This window comes from Pogona vitticeps, chromosome 1 (genome assembly GCF_051106095.1).
Source record: "Pogona vitticeps strain Pit_001003342236 chromosome 1, PviZW2.1, whole genome shotgun sequence".
Classification (NCBI taxonomy): Eukaryota; Metazoa; Chordata; class Lepidosauria; order Squamata; family Agamidae; genus Pogona; species Pogona vitticeps.
Genome location: NC_135783.1, coordinates 58,454,159 through 58,471,822, shown reverse-complemented (window position 1 = coordinate 58,471,822; position 17,664 = coordinate 58,454,159). Strand labels below are relative to the sequence as shown.

The 17,664-nt window shown below is 41.9% G+C and overlaps 1 protein-coding gene and 2 long non-coding RNA genes across 3 annotated transcripts in view; 1 reads left to right on the top strand and 2 right to left on the bottom strand.

Annotated features, from left to right (window-relative positions):
- The window catches only part of B3GALNT2 (beta-1,3-N-acetylgalactosaminyltransferase 2), a 47,622-nt gene extending 38,576 nt beyond the window's left edge, over positions 1–9,046 (bottom strand). The window contains exon 1 of the mRNA XM_072993244.2: positions 8,806–9,046. Within this exon, the coding sequence (XP_072849345.2) occupies positions 8,806–8,914 (109 nt within the window). The 5' untranslated portion in view covers positions 8,915–9,046. The remainder of the gene's footprint in view (positions 1–8,805) is intronic.
- On the bottom strand, positions 1,727–3,787 carry LOC140705548 (uncharacterized). Its single transcript, XR_012084936.2, has 2 exons — positions 2,814–3,787; positions 1,727–2,678 (listed from the first exon to the last, which is right to left on the bottom strand). It is a non-coding gene; the product is annotated as an uncharacterized LOC140705548 (long non-coding RNA).
- Positions 9,047–9,206: 160 nt separating the features above from the next.
- On the top strand, positions 9,207–11,809 carry LOC144585882 (uncharacterized). The gene is made up of 2 exons (XR_013540481.1): positions 9,207–9,367; positions 11,542–11,809. It is a non-coding gene; the product is annotated as an uncharacterized LOC144585882 (long non-coding RNA).
- Positions 11,810–17,664: the final 5,855 nt, after the last annotated feature.

Here is a 17,664-nt window from a genome sequence, read left to right as displayed (position 1 = left end):
TCAGCTATGGAAAGCAGAGGGGAAAATACAAAGCAAAAACCCCCTACATAACACTGCCAGGATGGTGGCTGAAGTGACATGCAGCCTAACAACAAAACAGCAACGAGAAAACCTTGGACTGGTAGGGCACTTGATTCTAATTTGTTGACAAAAACAAAAGATTGTTAGGAAAAAAACATTTTAAAAATCTAGAAAGAAAATTCCCATCCATACTGCAACCCAAGCTCTGCTGTATTGTCAGTGTTTGAAATTTTGTGTCTATAAGGTCTTTAAAAAAGATTAAAAGAGGTGTAGAAAAAGTTGCCCTGAAAACGAAAGCACATTTAACAGTACAGCTTGAGAAATAGTTTACATTAGTCAAAGCAAGAAACAACTGACTACAGTCAAGCCTGAGAATAAAATCATGATATGATAACACTCTCGACCATAAAGAAAGCTGACCACCGAAGAATTGATACTTTTGAACTGTGGTGCTGGAGGAGGCTCTTGACAGTCCCCTGGACTGCAAGGAGAGCAAACCTATCCATTCTGAAGGAAATCAACCCTGAGTGCTCACTGGAGGGACAGATCCTGAAGCTGAGGCTACAATACTTTGGCCATCTCATGAGAAGAGAAGGCTCCCTGGAAAAGATCCTGATGTTAGGAAAGTGTGAAGGCAAGAGGAGAAGGGGACGACGGAGGATGAGATGGTTGGACAGTGTCATTGAAGCAACCAACATGAATTTGACCCAACTATGGGAGGCAGTAGAAGACAGGAGGGCCTGGCGTGCTCTGGTCCATGGGGTCATGAGGAGTCAGACACGACTAAACGATGACAATGATAACACCACTTTGAAGTATTTTATTCATATCTGTCAGTTTAGCATAGAAGTAAACTAAAAATTAAATGATACAATTAGTGGAATTGTTTTTAATAACAAAATAAATTTGGCATTTACCAGTTCAATAGTACATCCTACTGGTGATCGTAATTGTCTGATTTTTAAATTTTATTTTCTATTCATTTTCCATTAGTTAAGGGAAGATCATAGGGAAGGGGATTTGGATCAGGGTATTGGGGTAAATACTATTTGCCCCAATTGATTTTTCAATGGTCTAATGTCGTAAAACCTTGATACAATAAGCTTCCTTGTTGGTCTAGGGCAGCGATGGTGGACCTATGCCACATGTGCCAGAGCTGGCACGTCAAGCCCTCTTTGTGGGCACGCGAGCTGTAAGTCGCTGGATCGCTACCCCCAGCAGCCAAACCTGAGGAGGCGGCTGCAGCCACGGTGTTAGCACCCTGACAGGTGGTGGGCCAGGATCTGGAGCAACTGGTGCTGGCGGCGACGGGCTGGCTGAGTTATAGGCAGTGGCAGTGTTGGGCACAACTGGAGGCAGATCCAGAGTGGAGTCTGGAGGCACCTCCATGCCCAGGATTCCTCCTTCTGCCACCATTTCTGCTTCCGCCGCTGCTGCCACCTGCTGGGTTGGTGTTTCTTTTTTTTTCAGTTTGGGCACTCGGACTCATAAAAGTTAGGCATCACTGGTCTAGGGGCTTATAATTATAAATTATTAGACTTTTGGAATTTGCAAAATTGATAGTGAAAACAATGACAATTAATCAAATATGAAAATTGTAGACCCCCTCCCGAGACACAAAGACTAAGGGAATAACATAATTTTCTATTCAGAAAATTTTGCTGGACCTCTGGGACCCTAGAATATGTAGACCTTGAAGATAAGGTTTGTTTACAGGAAGGGAGGAAGTGCAAAGAAATAGTTATAAATATGGGGAGATAGGACACATGCAAGCAAGTCATTCAGCAAATCATAATGAGTAATTCCACACTGCACTACAGGTGCCTGATATCAGCAACAATCATATAGCACAACAGCTGGGCACAGAGGCAATTCACAAACATTGTAGATTTTCCTCCATAGATTTTAACTGACAAGCAGTTGGGTGAAATTTGGAAAATGTATTATTTTTCTCTGTGTGTTATTAATATGCTTAGAGGCCAAATAATGTATTTTACTTTTTTGTTTTTTACTTTTAACATCTCTGATAAATTTTTCAATGCTTTTTAAGTAAGTCAAAAGATTATATACAGTTATAATGCTTTTTACTTGGACATATATTCTTTCTTTTATTTTTCAATGTGCATTTTAGGTTGTAAGTTCTTGCATTTGTAGAATGTAACTTGAAACATTCTTCTTAATATTTACTTGTACTTTTGCTCATACAGTATAACATAGATTGAATTATAACTTAAGTATTTGCCTACAACTTACTCAGCTTTCATATATTTTAAGTATTTGTGCCTAGTTTTCTTCATAGCTATAGTTATAATTTTAAAACTCTGAAATATTTTGTACATATAGATCATAGAAGCAATCTAGATGAATAAAGCTTGTAGAATTGGGCAAGCTGATGTTGCCTGGAATTCCTGCAATACTGAAAAGACTTACACCTTGAGCAACGTTCCCTCTAATTTTCAGCCCCGTTGTGCAGGGCTCTGCCATCCCATATATGACTTCACCCCCAAATGAGTGCGACTCTGCCCCCCTAATGTGAGGTTTTGTCATGACTAGAACCAAAGAGGATGAAAACTATCGCTGTGGGTGTGCGGAGGAAGAGTCCTGCGTGGAAGGAGAAGAATTGTACAGGTGCACACCTTAGAGCAATGGTGTCCAACCTTGGCCCTCCAGATGTTCTTGGACTTCAATTCCCAGAAATCCTGGCCAGCAGAGGTGGTGGTGAAGGCTTCTGGGAGCTGTAGTCTAAGGACATCTGGAGGGCCAAGGTTGGACACCACTGCCTTAGAGGAAACCTTGACATTGATACACAGATTAAGTTTTGGTATAATTGTTATAGATTGTTTGGTTTCATTCTGGATTTAACCCTTTTTATTTATATGTAAATGCTAGCTGTGAGAAACACAGGCTTCTAATTTTTCCCCACGGAGGTCTGTAAAGTTCTGTAGGACTCCTAGGGAGGGTCAAGCATCAGTTTTCTGACCCGACAGTACAACACTCTGAGAGCTTGTCCTGTGAGGGTTTATTAAATCAGAAAAGCTTACTTAAGATATAAACATTCAAATGGAATGGAATAAACTCATTCATTCATCCATTCATATTAATTAATTAATAACCCTGGCAAACAAAAGACGGGGAGGAAACAAACAGCTACAATTCCAGGGAAAAAATATGTGCTGTACTTTTTAACCAGTAATATAAATTTGACAAGAGCTCCGGCTAGAGCTACAAAAAAGGAAAAGACTACAAATATTATTGCAGATATCTAAGTTAAGATAAGAACCTTAAAAACACACCCCAGTGATATTAACAAAGCTTTACTTCTTCTTAATCACACTGGTCCAAAACTGAAAGTATTGATATTCAACATCTACCTCATTTCACATTAAATCTGAAGGCACACGAAAGCTTCCTGAATAAACCATAATTGACCGTGATATAAAGGACACTGTTAAAATTTTCAAACTGAATAACTCTCTCCATGCTAGCAGATACAAAGCTGGTAAATTTCACAAAAACATTCAGAGATTATTTCTTCTCTCATTGAAAGACACTTTTAACATTATACAGGGAAAGCGAGACCCTAGGTCAGTGGAGGCAAACCTTTTTCAGCTCGAGTGCCCAAAATGAAGGGGTGGGGAAGAAACCAGTGGCTGCCGTGTGGCCCGGAAGACCAGAACCAGAACAGGAAGTGGCAGTTTCAGGGGAAATCATGGGGACGGAAAAGAAGTTAAAGGGGGAATCATGGGGACAGACAGGAAGTTAAAGGACCCAGAACAGGAAGAGAAATGGGGAATCCCAGCTGCAGCCACTTCAAAAATTTTGTCACGTGCCAGAAAAAAGGGCTTTGCGTGCCAGCTCTGGCACGTGTGCCATAGGTTCGCCATCACTGCCCTAGGTATATGGTAGCGAAGTAGAGCACTATACCCAGACCTAGTAAAGACCTCTGTTCCCAACTGCTTTGGAGTCTCTTGAATCAAGATACTAAGCTGCTTACTGCCAATTTGGCCATTGATCAGATGGGCCTCAGAACTAACCACCTAATGGGAGGCTGCAAGCAGTTTCTAAACATAATACATTAATTTTATGTCTGCAAGGAAGCTACAGCCCTCTTAGACTCTTGATTGCCCAAATAGCCATGTTACTTAAACTGCTTGACAAATATGGGTCTGGAAAACATTTTATGAATGATTTGATTTAACTATATTTGGAATCTGGAACTATTGAATGCAAACATGCATCAGACTCTGTCTTAATCAACTCTACATAGAGGCCTTAGAAGGCAAGGAAGTTTCCTCTTGCCTTTTCATTTTGCCACTGCACTATTAGCTGAAATATTTATTTATTTATTTATTTATTTGTTTGTTTGTTTGTTTGTTTGTTTGTTTGTTTGTTTAATATCCCGCCTATCTAGTCAATTAAGACCACTCTAGGCGGCTAATATACTTTGGATTACCCTAAAAATACTTTGGATTACCCTAAAAATTAAACATATCATCAATAAAACATCTCATATAATAAACCTGTTTGCAAATGTTTTATAATTTTCATGCAACAAAAGAAAAATGATTCCGCCGTCATGAAAGGGAATCATAAATATCAACAATAGAAAGGCAGTGTTTTTCTATACTACTTTATTCACACATATGACCTATAAACCTTTCCAAAACCACCCTTGAGACACCCTAGCTTAGGAATCTGAATAACTAAGGATCATAAACAACTATGGACAAGAAATTATGAATCCTTAATTTAAAAAAATCCACTTTTGGAAATTTCTGAACATCTCTATACTAAGAAGGTAGCCTAAATTAATATGATGATCCTGGCCGATTTTTATTCCTATTACAAACATTCCAGTCTTACTCCCTGAAATGCATGTTAAAATTGGCAGAAAGTAACAGAACCTTTTTATTAAAAATGGGGAAGGGGGTCTACAAAAAGCAAAGAAAGGCAGGTTAGGCACCCTTCACCTCAGTTTGCATGGAATCATCCAGAACAGTACAGTGTGCCTCGCTAGACGATGATAATCCGTTCCACTGAAATCGCTGTTTAGCGAAATCATCATCTAGCTAAATCACTATAGCGATCGCAAAAAGTCAATGTCTAGTGAAAAAACTGTCATGCGGGGTAACTGTCTAGCGAGGCATCACTGTAATTAAAATTCACAGGTATCAATGGAAATCACCAGCACTGTTACTTTTCATCAAACTATTTCCATTTTGCCACTTTCTTATACTCTGTTATACAAAATTTCAAATACTTTTTACATGTCCCCTCTAAAATCCTGATGAATCTAGGTTAAAACATTGGCTCCAACTACTCCCCCTGCTTTATATCCTTTGGATCATCTGCAGTTCTCACCCTCTCTCTCTACCAGTGTATATATGAAATATACAGTGTGAGAGGAGAACAGCAAATTTCAGATGCAGGAGCTTTTTGAAAAGGGCAAACTCTTCCATACACCTTCCCCACAGCACCATTTAAATGCAGAGAAATCCTGAATTTTTGTGATGTGACAGCAACATAGGAAAATCCATTGACCCCTACAATAGCCACTTAAGCAAGATGCTTAGAGAGACACATTTTTTTGCACACCAGTGCCCACCTCCTACACAAGATGTGTTCTCCCTGAATAATTTACTTCATCGCAGAATTAATATTTTAGGAATAAAAAAGTAATTGTCCCCCTCCCCATTTTTGGTAGAATGCTACCAAGAATGACTTCCTTATCCCAGATAAAGAGAGAGTAGATTGAACCTGTGAAAATCTGTGCAGCTCCTGGACCCACTGAAATTGCCCACATACTTCTATTCTCTTCACAGAAACATAAAGGTAACACTTCTGAACAGTAGCTAAGCAAAAGAAAATCTGAGAACAGCTGTCACAAGTTTTTTATATACCTTAAATACTCTATGCATATCTTTAAATTTTCCATCAAAGGCTTTAAAGAAAAGGCTTCATCCTACTTAACTATTCTTAAAGAGATCTAAAAGCAACATACCACGGCTGCCCAAGTGAGCAAAGAAATGAACACCTAATTTATCAGGACATTTTCTTCCTTAAGCCCTTGAAACACATATACATGCTAGTTCCCTGACTGATAAAGAAGTGTTTACTCCAAAGCATCACAGCACTTAGCTTTCCTGAATTTATTTCTGATTATCAGCCTTCTGGTGACCAAATCACATTGTGTGAATAACTTACAGTTCTTTTTCCTCCAACAGCCACCCTCCACCTATCTGCGGTCTTGGAGAAATGTAAGTGGCCCACAACACCTATAAAAAATTAGAGTTCTCAAAATACAACATTCAAGGAAAGGAATTTCTTGATCTTCTTACCAAATCCTCCTACTATATCTCCTTAGATGTAGTATAAGGGATGAGAGCAGAAATAGACATAAAGATAATCTGTGATTACGGTAGAAGAGGGAATTCCTTAGCCTGTGAAACTGTCCGTGTACACAGTAGACAATTTTCCTACCTCAAACAATTTGTAGATTAATTTGCTTTGTTTTGCTACTGTTCTTCAGAACTTAGACATGGGATTCCTTCAAAGTCTGATTTCTTAAACAGAGCTTTCTGAATCAGGAGTCTGTCTGAATCGTTTCTCTCCAATACTATGTTGTCAGCTTGAGCTACCTATAACACTGGTCTTGACTTAACAAGTCTGTCTCATTCTATTACTCATGCAGAATCTATGCAAGATACACTATGGTTCTTAGTTTGAACTCCCATGAAATGATTTATTTTCTCCTCATCCAGATGAGCAAGACAAACCACATCTCATTTTATCCAGGACTTGACCAAGTTAACCTGTGGCAGAAGTTAGTTAGTTAGTTAGTTACTTAGTCGGTCAGTCAGTCAGTCAGTCAGACAGACAGACAGATATGCCACCCCGCTAGTGAACAGTGAACACACTACTCTGAGCAGTTTTCAAATTAATACCTCAGAACACCACAAGATCCTAATATGTATCATAGGAATACATCAATAATAAACACATAAGAAAAGAACAAAATTTGAACAATTAATATTGATAGCATCCAGTGGATAAGGCAGCTTTGTATTGTTCTGCATATACAAAAACAAGAAACAAGATTAACACAGGTATATAGCATAAACTTCAAGCACTGGAGTCCAATCCATCAGATACATACATTAATATCCTGGACTAGCAGCTAGTCATACAACTCTGTGTATATGTATATATACACACACTTACATAAACACATACTTGAAGGGTGCATGTAAGCAATGATGCTACCAAGAAATGAAATGTACAAAGTTCTGTTTCATATTCCAAGACTTCCTTGGTAAGAAGGCTCACTGCACTGACCAGGAAGCAGGGATAAGAATGGTTTCTAACCTCTCTTATTCAATATTTTATTTCTCTTGTATGAAGAACCATTTGCTGCTACTCAATTCCCCAACAAATCAAATGGGAAGCAATTTAACCTGTTTCCATTTGCTGTAATTCTGCCCCTATGTCTTCTTTTACAGCATAGTATGCAAAAAGTATACAGTACACTGTGATCTATTGATAGAGCTTTGGATGACTTCAAATAGATTAGAAAGGATTCCCAAGGTCCAAGTAATGCTACTATGCAAACAAACCACTTCTATCCATTGTGTCTAGTAAAACAACCACCCACAACAAAAGTAGATTCCACAAGCGTGAACTTTTGTCCTGTGGCATGAACTGTGGCTCTGGGTGAATGATGGCCTATATCCTCTCTATGGCATCTACAACTTTCTTCTTGCCCAGTAGATGAAGGGCACCTTCCCTATGCCTCAGGAGCCACAGTTAACAACTCTCCAACACTTCTCACCAAGCCCTGGGTCCACTCAAAATACAGATGAAAACAATCCTCTCCATTGCCCTGAAGGAGTCCTTTATCGACACTCCCCTCCTCCCATCTCTGGCATTTCCTCAATTTCGAGGTGGTGGGTCATTCCCTCATCTTCTGTACCTCAGATAGAACGGCTACTACCTTAGCCTACTAACCATCTACCCTGACTGCCAGGGAACTTTATAGTGGTTCGCTGAAGAGGGAGAAAACATCCCACAAACTGCACCAGAGCACAGACAGAGTTCTGACTCCTCTCCTCTGAAGATGCCGGCCACAGAGACGGGCGAAACGTTAGGAAGAAAAACCTTCAGAACATGGCTGAAGGGCCCAAAAGACAACCATTAGATCCCGGCTGTGAAAGCCTCTGTGAATACATCAAATCTATATGCTTTATCACTTACCCTTCTTTCTTACATCTGACACTAAGTCCAGGAATACAGACAGGTGAATGCTTTCCTCTGCCTACTCATGTCGAGAGGCCTACCTACACGTCTCCTGTCCTCCCACCTTGCCCCACAGACATGTTCCTCGCCTGCCTTACCACATGTGTGCTGAGTATTGTATCGTGTGCCTTCAAGTTGATTCCGACTTAGGGCGATCCCTTCCACGTTCTTCTAAGTGAAGGGTACTCAGAAGTGGTTTCCCAGTCCCTTCTTCTGGGGGCAACCCTGGGGACTGTGCAGCTTGCCCCAAGGCCACACAGGCTGGCTGGCTCTCCTCCCAGGAGGCACAGAGGGGGAATTCCACTCCCAATCTCTGGCTCCACCACCAGAGAGACCTAAACCACGGGGGGCTACCCAGCCAGGGCAGAGAGGGATGAAATGCCCCCTTCCCCCCCTCTCCTTCCCCCCCCCCCTGTATCCAGCCCAGTTTCCCTCAGGCCGCTGGGACAGCCTGCGTCGCTCTCGAGCATCTCCTCCTCCCGCCCAACCTACCTGCCGGGTGTTTCCCGGGGCCACCAGCCGGGCAGCTGAGGAGGAGCAGCCAGAGGTGCAACACGACCCCGACCGCACACGGGCACAGAAGCACCAACCAATTTCGCATTGGCCGCCGCCGCCGGCCCTTTCCCAGTCGCTGCGGCCTTTCCGAGCAGAGACCGGGGGGGGGGCGACCCGGAGGGACAACGGAAGACTCCCCGCTTCCTCCCTGCTTCACGGCGGCGGCGGCGGCGGCGGCGGCAGCTCAGAGGACACCTCCGGCCGTCCCTTCGCCAGCCCTTCCTGGGGCCGGCCCAAAGCCAGAGTCCCGCCCCGAAGCGGGAAAGCGTGTGCGCAAAGCCAGGCCTCCCAACTACAAGCCCCACAATGCCTGGCCGCTCGGGGGGGGGGGGGAGAGAGAGGCTCCGCTCCTTCTCCTCGGCGGCAAAGGTACCAAGCTCTCCTTCAGGGGGTGCCTGCCCCCCCCAGCGAGATCAAGAGAAACCCCGAAGGGCAAGAAGGAATAAGTCACTCACCACCAATTCAGCTAAGAAGTGACTATTTAAAAGGCTTCTGATATGTAAGGATAAATAATGCATACTTTTTTTTTATCCCAGTTCTTCCCCTTTCTTCCCTATCCGAAGGTAAAACGGGAATTTTACTGTCACAGGTCCTCTCCATCCGGATTTTCAAGCATGGGAATTTTGACTGCAAGGGACGAGGGGCGCCCCCGCTGCCCAGGAACGTGCTTTCTTCCCCTGCGGGGGGCGAGGAGGGCCCTATTTGGGCTGCAGGCTCCCCCCCCGCCCCCAAAGCCACATCAAATAATGAGTGGTCATGTTGGGCTCTGCCCCTGGTCTGGTGGTTGGTATGCATCCATCTTCACCCGAATTTGTGAGCTTTCCCAAGGAGGTGTCTCCATTTAGTTTTCATCTGACAGTAGTTTGGGGTCCCATCCTTACTGGTACCACGTGTACTCTTTTTCTGGCATAACATCCACCCGTGTTTGCTTGAACTGGAGGGCTTTTTAAGTTTCCCTCAAGCCCCCCCCCCAAATTTTTATGACGTTTATCTATGAGGAAGAATCTTGTAGGTCTAAAAAGCTCACCTTAAGTGGCCCAATTAAGATAATGCCCATTTCTGATTTGTTTTACACCAGGTGTGACTTAAGTCTGACTTGGAGTCCCACGGCTCATTGTCATGGGACTCACTGGGAGAGAATATGAAGATGTGAGTTTCGTATTTGTATCCCTGGGGATACGAATACGAAGCCTGGCATCACAGGTGCCACATAGGTCTGTTGTCTCCCCCCAGAACCAACCCGGTCCACTCACTGGGCAGTGCATGCGCCCGTTGGTAACAACATCATGCCAATCGTGGAGGTAACCTGACCCGCTCTGCCCCACCTCTCCATGCAGCCGACCACTACAGCAGCGATGAGGTGAGATGATGAGTTTCCCTGCTCAGCTGTTCAGCAGTTGGCTGTGCAGGAAGGAGGGCAGAGCCAGTTGGCGATTTCTGCGATAGGTGTGATGTTGATGTGTGTATGCTTTGCATGGAGCTCAGTGAGTGGACCGGGCTGGTTCTGAGGGGAGGAAACGGACCTCCATGGCACCTGTGGTGCCACACTTCATATTTGTATCCCTAGGAATATGAATATGACGTGCCCATCTCTAGTCCCCATCCCTGGCAGAAGGACACAGATGTAATACAGGAAATGGCCAATACGCAAAAGCCAGTTTGAGAATGCTCCAGCCTTCCAGGTCTGTCTTGTCTGTCTGTCTTCCTTCCTTCCTTTCAATTTTTTTACCCTGCCTTTCTCCTTAAAAGGACCCAATATGGTTTACAACAATTAGAAAATGATATTTAAAAGCTAAATACAATAAGGATACAAATATTTTAAAAGGAATTAAACATTATATCAAAAACAGTGAATAAAATAAATACTAAAAACACATTTAAAAACAACAGAGATCTTTTAAAAAAGCCCAGATCAAGTTAGATTGCATGTTCCTTGAGAAAAGGAAATAGAGAGGAAGATCAAAGAGGGAGAGAGATTGGGAGAAATGAAGTGGGCGATAGTCACAGATTCCAATGCACATCAAAGGGATTAACTAAGGACCAAGGTGATTTAGCACAGTATAGCTATAATCTGAAAGTTCGTTTCCTTGATGTACCCTCATCATATTTCTGAAAACTCATCTGATTATTAATAACAGGATGTTTCTGTAATCTGCACTTTGAATGATCATAAACATTGCTACTGTCGTGCATTTTTTCTTATCTCAGATATTCCACATATCCCTCTACCGTATACCCTTTTGGCCAAAAACCGGTTGCTTATCACAGTAAATCACCCTAGAGTAAGCCCATTTAAATCAATGGAACTTACACAAAAGTTACCTGTGGCTGAGGAAATGGACTTTGATCCATAAGAACTCACAGTGGAACAAATCAGTATTTTGTTTCTGTTATGTGTACTGAAACTTGCATAGCTAGCTATCACTATGAAAATAGTTACACCATTTCAAACTTCTCAAAACAAAATTTAAAATTGCAAAAAAAGTCTGAGATTTAGTTAGCAATCCTAAGCACACTGATTTCAGTGAACAAATTTAGAGCCACACTCTCAAATATGAAATACAGGTTTATTCAAATAAAATTCAGAGTGGCATCCTGATGTGAAACACAGTTGCTTGGAAGTCAACCTTTCTTTGATTTGAAGTCAATCTTTCTTGTCTATAATGTTTACAGAGGCTCCACCCTTGAAGCTGAGTTACATCCTAGACTTCACAGTTCTCAGCTAACAGTAAATTGTATGCACAGTGATTAAAGAAAAGGAACTTCACTGCAGAATAATAGAAGAATCACAGTAACATTCACACAGATCAGTTTCAGAAAGTCACTGGTAAAGGAACAATCTGAATTCCAGTATCATTTCTGATAACAATTGTGGGTCATCATCCAAATGTGATTGTAGGAAAAATATTCTAAATGAGTTTAAAGTAAAAGATTATTCTATATTTTGTTGCTCTTTTATTGAATGTTTGTCTATTTTTGTAATTTCTCCCAAATGAACAATATCAAAGCTTCACCTTTCCTTCGTTAAGGGATACAATCCATTAATTGTACTGTATTTCTTCCTCCAGCAGATGGCAGCATTAAATCATCCTACAACACATCTGAAAAGTAGATTTAGATTAATGAATCATAAGGTAGAAGTTGCTTGGTAGTTTATTGGTAGACAGCATTTTCCTGTCTCACAGAAATGATCAAGTATATAAGATGTTTACAATTGTGCTAGGGCTTACAGCTATGATCACTCAGCGACTACAAAACAGTCATTAAAACAGCAGTTAAATATTCAAGTAGTAAGATGAAATCACTGGAAACAAGCTGTAGGTTCATAAATTTCTGGTTCAAATAGCATTCATTAAGTCATTACTATTCGTGAAGGCTTCCACGGCCGGGATCTAATGGTTGTTGTGGGTTTTTCGGGTTTCTTGGCCGTGTTCTGAAGGTGGTTTAAGTTTAAGTTAAAGCCTTCTCCCTTATGCTGATTTTGCATCTGCAGTCAGATCCTGGTTTCTTTGAAACAATTCAAACCAGGTGTCACACCATCTTCTCCATCAAGGCCAATGTTTCCAGGTCGGAAAGGGACTTCTGAGGCCCATTGTGACTTTGCTTTGTACACTTGGATAGCACTTCAGACAGACACACTCACCAGGACTATATTCAGAGCATCATGGAGTCAGGTTTTATTGGATGAGTTCCAGTTGATGAGATATTTATAAAGGTACTTAGAAAAAATTGACATGCCTATCATCTGTTTCTTCAATACTTGACCCTTCTGAGGTATCACACTGCCCAGGAATGGGTCCAGAAGCCAGTAAATGCTTCTTTAGAAGCTGTATGTGATTCCTGACACCTTAAGGACTGCTGAAAAATGCCTCATTATATCCCATGGCTCAGAAAGTTATACTTTTTAAAGATTTCACTTTGTTGGTCTTTATTCCTCTGCAAACCAGTAGTGCATTGTGTTGTGCAGTATTAACATGTTCCCATTGTCCTCATCAACAGGCAAGAAGAATGCAGAGAAATATTCTTTAGCTATTGATCATTTCTGATACTGCAGTTTGCAAATATGTACAGAAAGCCAAAACAAATAACATGTTCCTTCCCACCTAAGCTTGATTCTAAAAATGGTACAGAATTCTCTTTCCAACGTGCTTCTAGAAAATACTGTACCATCTTTAAAGTAACTTTTGAAAGTTACTTTATGCTCGGGCTTAATAAAGCACTCCAGATGTTGCAAATTACACCAGAGTAAGTCAGGTGCAACATGTTATACCTAATAAGTGCATTTAAGCTACCAGTTATATTGCTTGTTGATTAAAAGGTAACAAGTTATTTCAAAACTTTCCTAAATAATAATAATAATCATGTGCTGTCAAGTCAATTCTGGTTTATAGCAACCCTTTTCAGGGTTTTCCAGCTAGAGAGTACTCAGAAGTGGTTTACCATTTTTTCTTCTGGGGACACTCTGAGATGGTGGTCCTTTCTCCAGGCCACACAGGCTGGCTGTATTTGTAGGAGGCACAGTAGGGAATCAAACTCCCAACTTCTGGCTCCACAGCCAGATACCTAAACCACTGAGTTATCCAGCCAGCCAGTTAGTTTCTCTATTAGTCAGCTAGACCATTTGCTCAGGGTTCGTGAGTGAGTGATAACTACATCTCTGGATGCGAATGACTTTCCTGAGTGTGTAATAGCCGATGACTGGCCTCCAATGAACCCATGTGGATTTGTTTCAGAATGGCTTGCAGCCTGGCTTAGGCACTGAAACTGCTTAGGTCATGCAATTTCAGTTCTATCCAATTCCTTAATTTTAGAGTGAAATACAATTTACGCTTGTTTTGTTCTGTTAATCATAAAATTAACAATTAATGTGAAGTGTGTACTTCTTGGGTTTTTTTTTTAGGTGGCCATCTCCCAGGGATGCTTTAGCTGTGCATATCTTGTATTGGCAAGGGGGTGAACTAGATTTCTTCTGAGCTCTCTTTCAAGTTTTCACCTCCGTTATCCTATCACACCCAATCAAATTATTTATGCAGCTAGACCAGTGTTTCCCTATCTTGAATACCCAGATTTCTGCAGAGGGAGCAGAAGGAGAGCTGTGTCTGGGAGGCCTTCCTCAACTAGGTGTGTTTTTAGGTTTCTGTGAATAAGTTTGTTTCTGACCGTGTGGTCTCAGTGCTTGGCAAACAGGGGTGCTTACACAGTGATTAGCAGGGGAGTTTTAGGGAGAGGATCAGACTTCCTTTCTTATTCTTTTTTTTTTAATTGACTGACCTAATTGTTCAATATGCAGAGTGATGGAGTCGCTCCAGTCACCTGCAACAGCTGTGGCATGTTTGTATTCTTGCCAAAGGATGTGCCTGGCCACTCATGCACCAAGTGCAAGTTGGTGGCCCACTTGGAAGATAAGGTCTGGCAGCTGGAGGCCCATGTTTCTAATCATCGGATTACTAGGGAGCATGAGGATTTCTTGGATGGGGCAGTAAAGATCATCTTCAATACAGAACACATGGAAAGCATTATTGAGGAGGAAGGCAGTTCACAAATACAGAAGGCAGACATGTGGAGGAATGTCACATAAGAAGTAGAAGGCCCAGGAGCCTTAGAGAGAGTTTGGAACTACAGAATAGATTCCAACCTCTCGCCCTTATTAATCAGGAAAAGGAACAGCTGCAAGAGCAGCAGTGTCAGCCTGCAGAGAATATCCAGAGGAGCCTGGAACAATCTGCACATCAAGTATCCCTTACCAAGCTTCAGAGGAGATGAGTTGTGGTTGTTGGGGTCCCCTTGCTCAGAGGAACAGAAGCCACAATCTGTAAGCCTGACAAGATGAATCATGAGGTGTGCGGTCCCTCTGGAGCCAAAATTTGTGATGTAGCAGAGAGGCTGACAAGACTCATTAAGCCCACTGACTCTTATTCCTTCCTTTTGGTTCATGTGGGAACCAATGGCACTGCAAGGCATAGCTTTCAGGACATCACAAAAGATTATGAGGATATGGGTAGGAAGCTGAAGGACCTGGGTGCGCAGGTTGTAATCTCATCTCTTCTCCCTGCTGAAGGACATGGCCCACGAAGGGAGAGAAGAATAATGGAGGTGAACAGCCGGCTCCACAGATGGTGCTGCCAGGAATGATTTGGCTTCCTGGACTACAGTTTGCTATTTCACAAAGATCGTCTTTTGGCAGGGGATGAGGTGCACCTCACAGCTGTTCGCAGTAATGTTTTTGCTAAGAGGCTCACAAATCTTTAAACTGAGCTTTAAACTGAGTTCTGTGGGGTAGTCAGTGCAACTGTTTGGTGGATTTGTAATTGGTTGACTGGCCGAACCCAAAGGGTGCTCACCAATGGCTTCTCTTCATCCTGGATAGTGTCTAGATCAAGGGAAGTGATAGTACCACCCTTTTCTGCTTTGGTCAGACCTCACCTGGAGTATTGTGTCCAGTTCTGGGCACCTCAATTCAAGAAGGATGTTAACAACCTGGAACATGTCCAGAGGATGGCAACCAAAATGGCCAAAGGTCTGGAAGCCGTGTCCTATAAGGAGCGGCTTAGGAAGCTGGGAATGTTTAGCCTTACAAAAAGAAGGTTAAGAGGGGACATGATAGCCATGTTTAAATATTTGAAGGGATGTCATGTCGAGGAAAGGACAGGTTTATTTTCCCCAGTTCCAGACACTAGGACAAGGAGCAATGGTTTCAAACTACAGGAAGAGATTCCACCTGAATTGCAGGGAGAATTTCCTGACAGTCAGAGGTGGTCAGCAGTGGAATAGGCTGCCTCAGAGTGTGGTGGAGTCTCCTTCTTTGGAGGTTTTAAAGCAGAGGCTGGATGGCCATCTGTCAAGAGTGCTTTGATGGTGTTCCTGCATGGCAGGGGGTTGGACTCGATGGCCCCTGTGGTCTCTTCCAACTCTGTTATTCTATGATTTTCTTGAACTAAAATTCTCAGAAGCCTTCACCACTAGCTGTGCCAACCAGGATTTCTCGGAGTTGTAGCCCAAGACAATATGGGGACCCAAAGCTGGGAACCACTGAGCATCTGGACTTCTGTGTGACCTATACCCCTGACCATGAGATCCTTCTGCAGTGATTGCCGAAGTTTAGGACTGAGGTTTCCATTTAGTAGTGGGTTTGTTCCATACCAATTCTTCAGAAAACTATGCTAGTCCATGTCTCATAGCAGTTGTGTCTGGCTAGATTTAGGTATCTGACTGTAGAGTTGGAAGTTTGATTCCCCACCGTGCCTCTTGAGAAAAGAGCCAGCCTGTACATCCATAGGCAAGATGCACAGTCCCAGGTGTCCCCAGAAGCAGGGAATAGTAAACCATTTCTGAGTATTCTGACCCTAGAAAGCCCTGGCTCTGTCATGAGTCAGAATCGAACAGTTCTTCTTGCTGTTCATCTTCAATGAATCTGGCTGTCTACAAATCATTTAACACGAAATTTCCTATGAGCATACAATGTGCTTCAAGTGAGAGGTCATCTGGGAATTCAGGATATTATATTATCACGAATGTTCTTCTAAAAACTTGCCTCCTGACTGTTTCAATACATTAAGACATGCTATCATTTTGTGTATCTTTGCATTTAACATATAACCTCACAAAGAGAATAGAGTAATTCACCATTGCCTACATTTTTCATGTTAACTGTCCCGATTAGACTTACATCAGTTGGAAAAGGACAAGTAAACATGTTGCCATAGTAACCAGTGCTGCCTTGTTAAAATTAAATCACTTATGATGTAGAAAGGGTTCCCTAGTGGAGTTTATTATGAAGGAAGCAACTAATTGTTTCTCCTGCTTTCAGAAAGCATATGAAAAATATTGCCATATAAAATTCAAGTTCAGATGTACTCAGAACATTGTAGATGTTAGGTATATTTTCATGGTTCTATCAAGTCAGACTTCAGTTACGTATGTACGTTTTTGCCTTACATTAAAGATTCAAAATTAAGAAGATTCAAAGCTTGATAATTAAGAAGCAGCTAATGTAATTTTGCTGTGGTGTCCAGGGAGTGGGAGAGTATAACACATCCTTGCAGCAGCTCTTACCACTAAAAGAATAGCACCTGCAGCTTTCCATATATGTTTGGACTTCGAGCCAACATCCCTATTGTTCATACTGGCTAATGCTGATAAGAGCCCAGATGCCCCTCCTTAATATAACTAGGATTTGTATACAGTACTGTATATGGGAAATGGCAAATGTAGGAAAATGCTAGTCATAATTCAGATATCTGAAAGTAAAACTTCCTGGCTCGTTTTACTTCTGTTCTCATTGTTGTCCCTTGGAAAAGGAGAACTGTCCACAGAAAAAAAGACAGTTAAGGATTTTAAAATACTAACATTGCAGCTATATATCCCCTCAAAAATAAAATACAAGAAAACAGGAGTTCATGTTCTGAATTTTTCCTAGAGCTGTACCAAAGTTTTTCCTATGAGAACCTGTCCTATTCAACTTCATCATAAAAGAAATTTCGGAGACAATCTCAAGGGTATGGCTGAGGATTCTTCATACTTAAAGAGGTGACTAAGGATTACACACACATGGCTTGTATTTGGCAAAGTCTGGTTGGCATAAAGTTATGGCATGAAGCTGGATGACGTTTAATTTAAATGAACTGAAAACTTCCTATGGCTCCAATCCAGGATCTAACATTCCCTAGGGATTCCTTTTGCCCTGGAAAACCCTTTGAGAGTTTCAGAAAGTGGAAGAAGGACTATTTAATAGTCAGATCACCGATTGGGCAGTTATTATTGACTATTAAAGACTCTCCCTCTGTCTTGAAGTTCCTC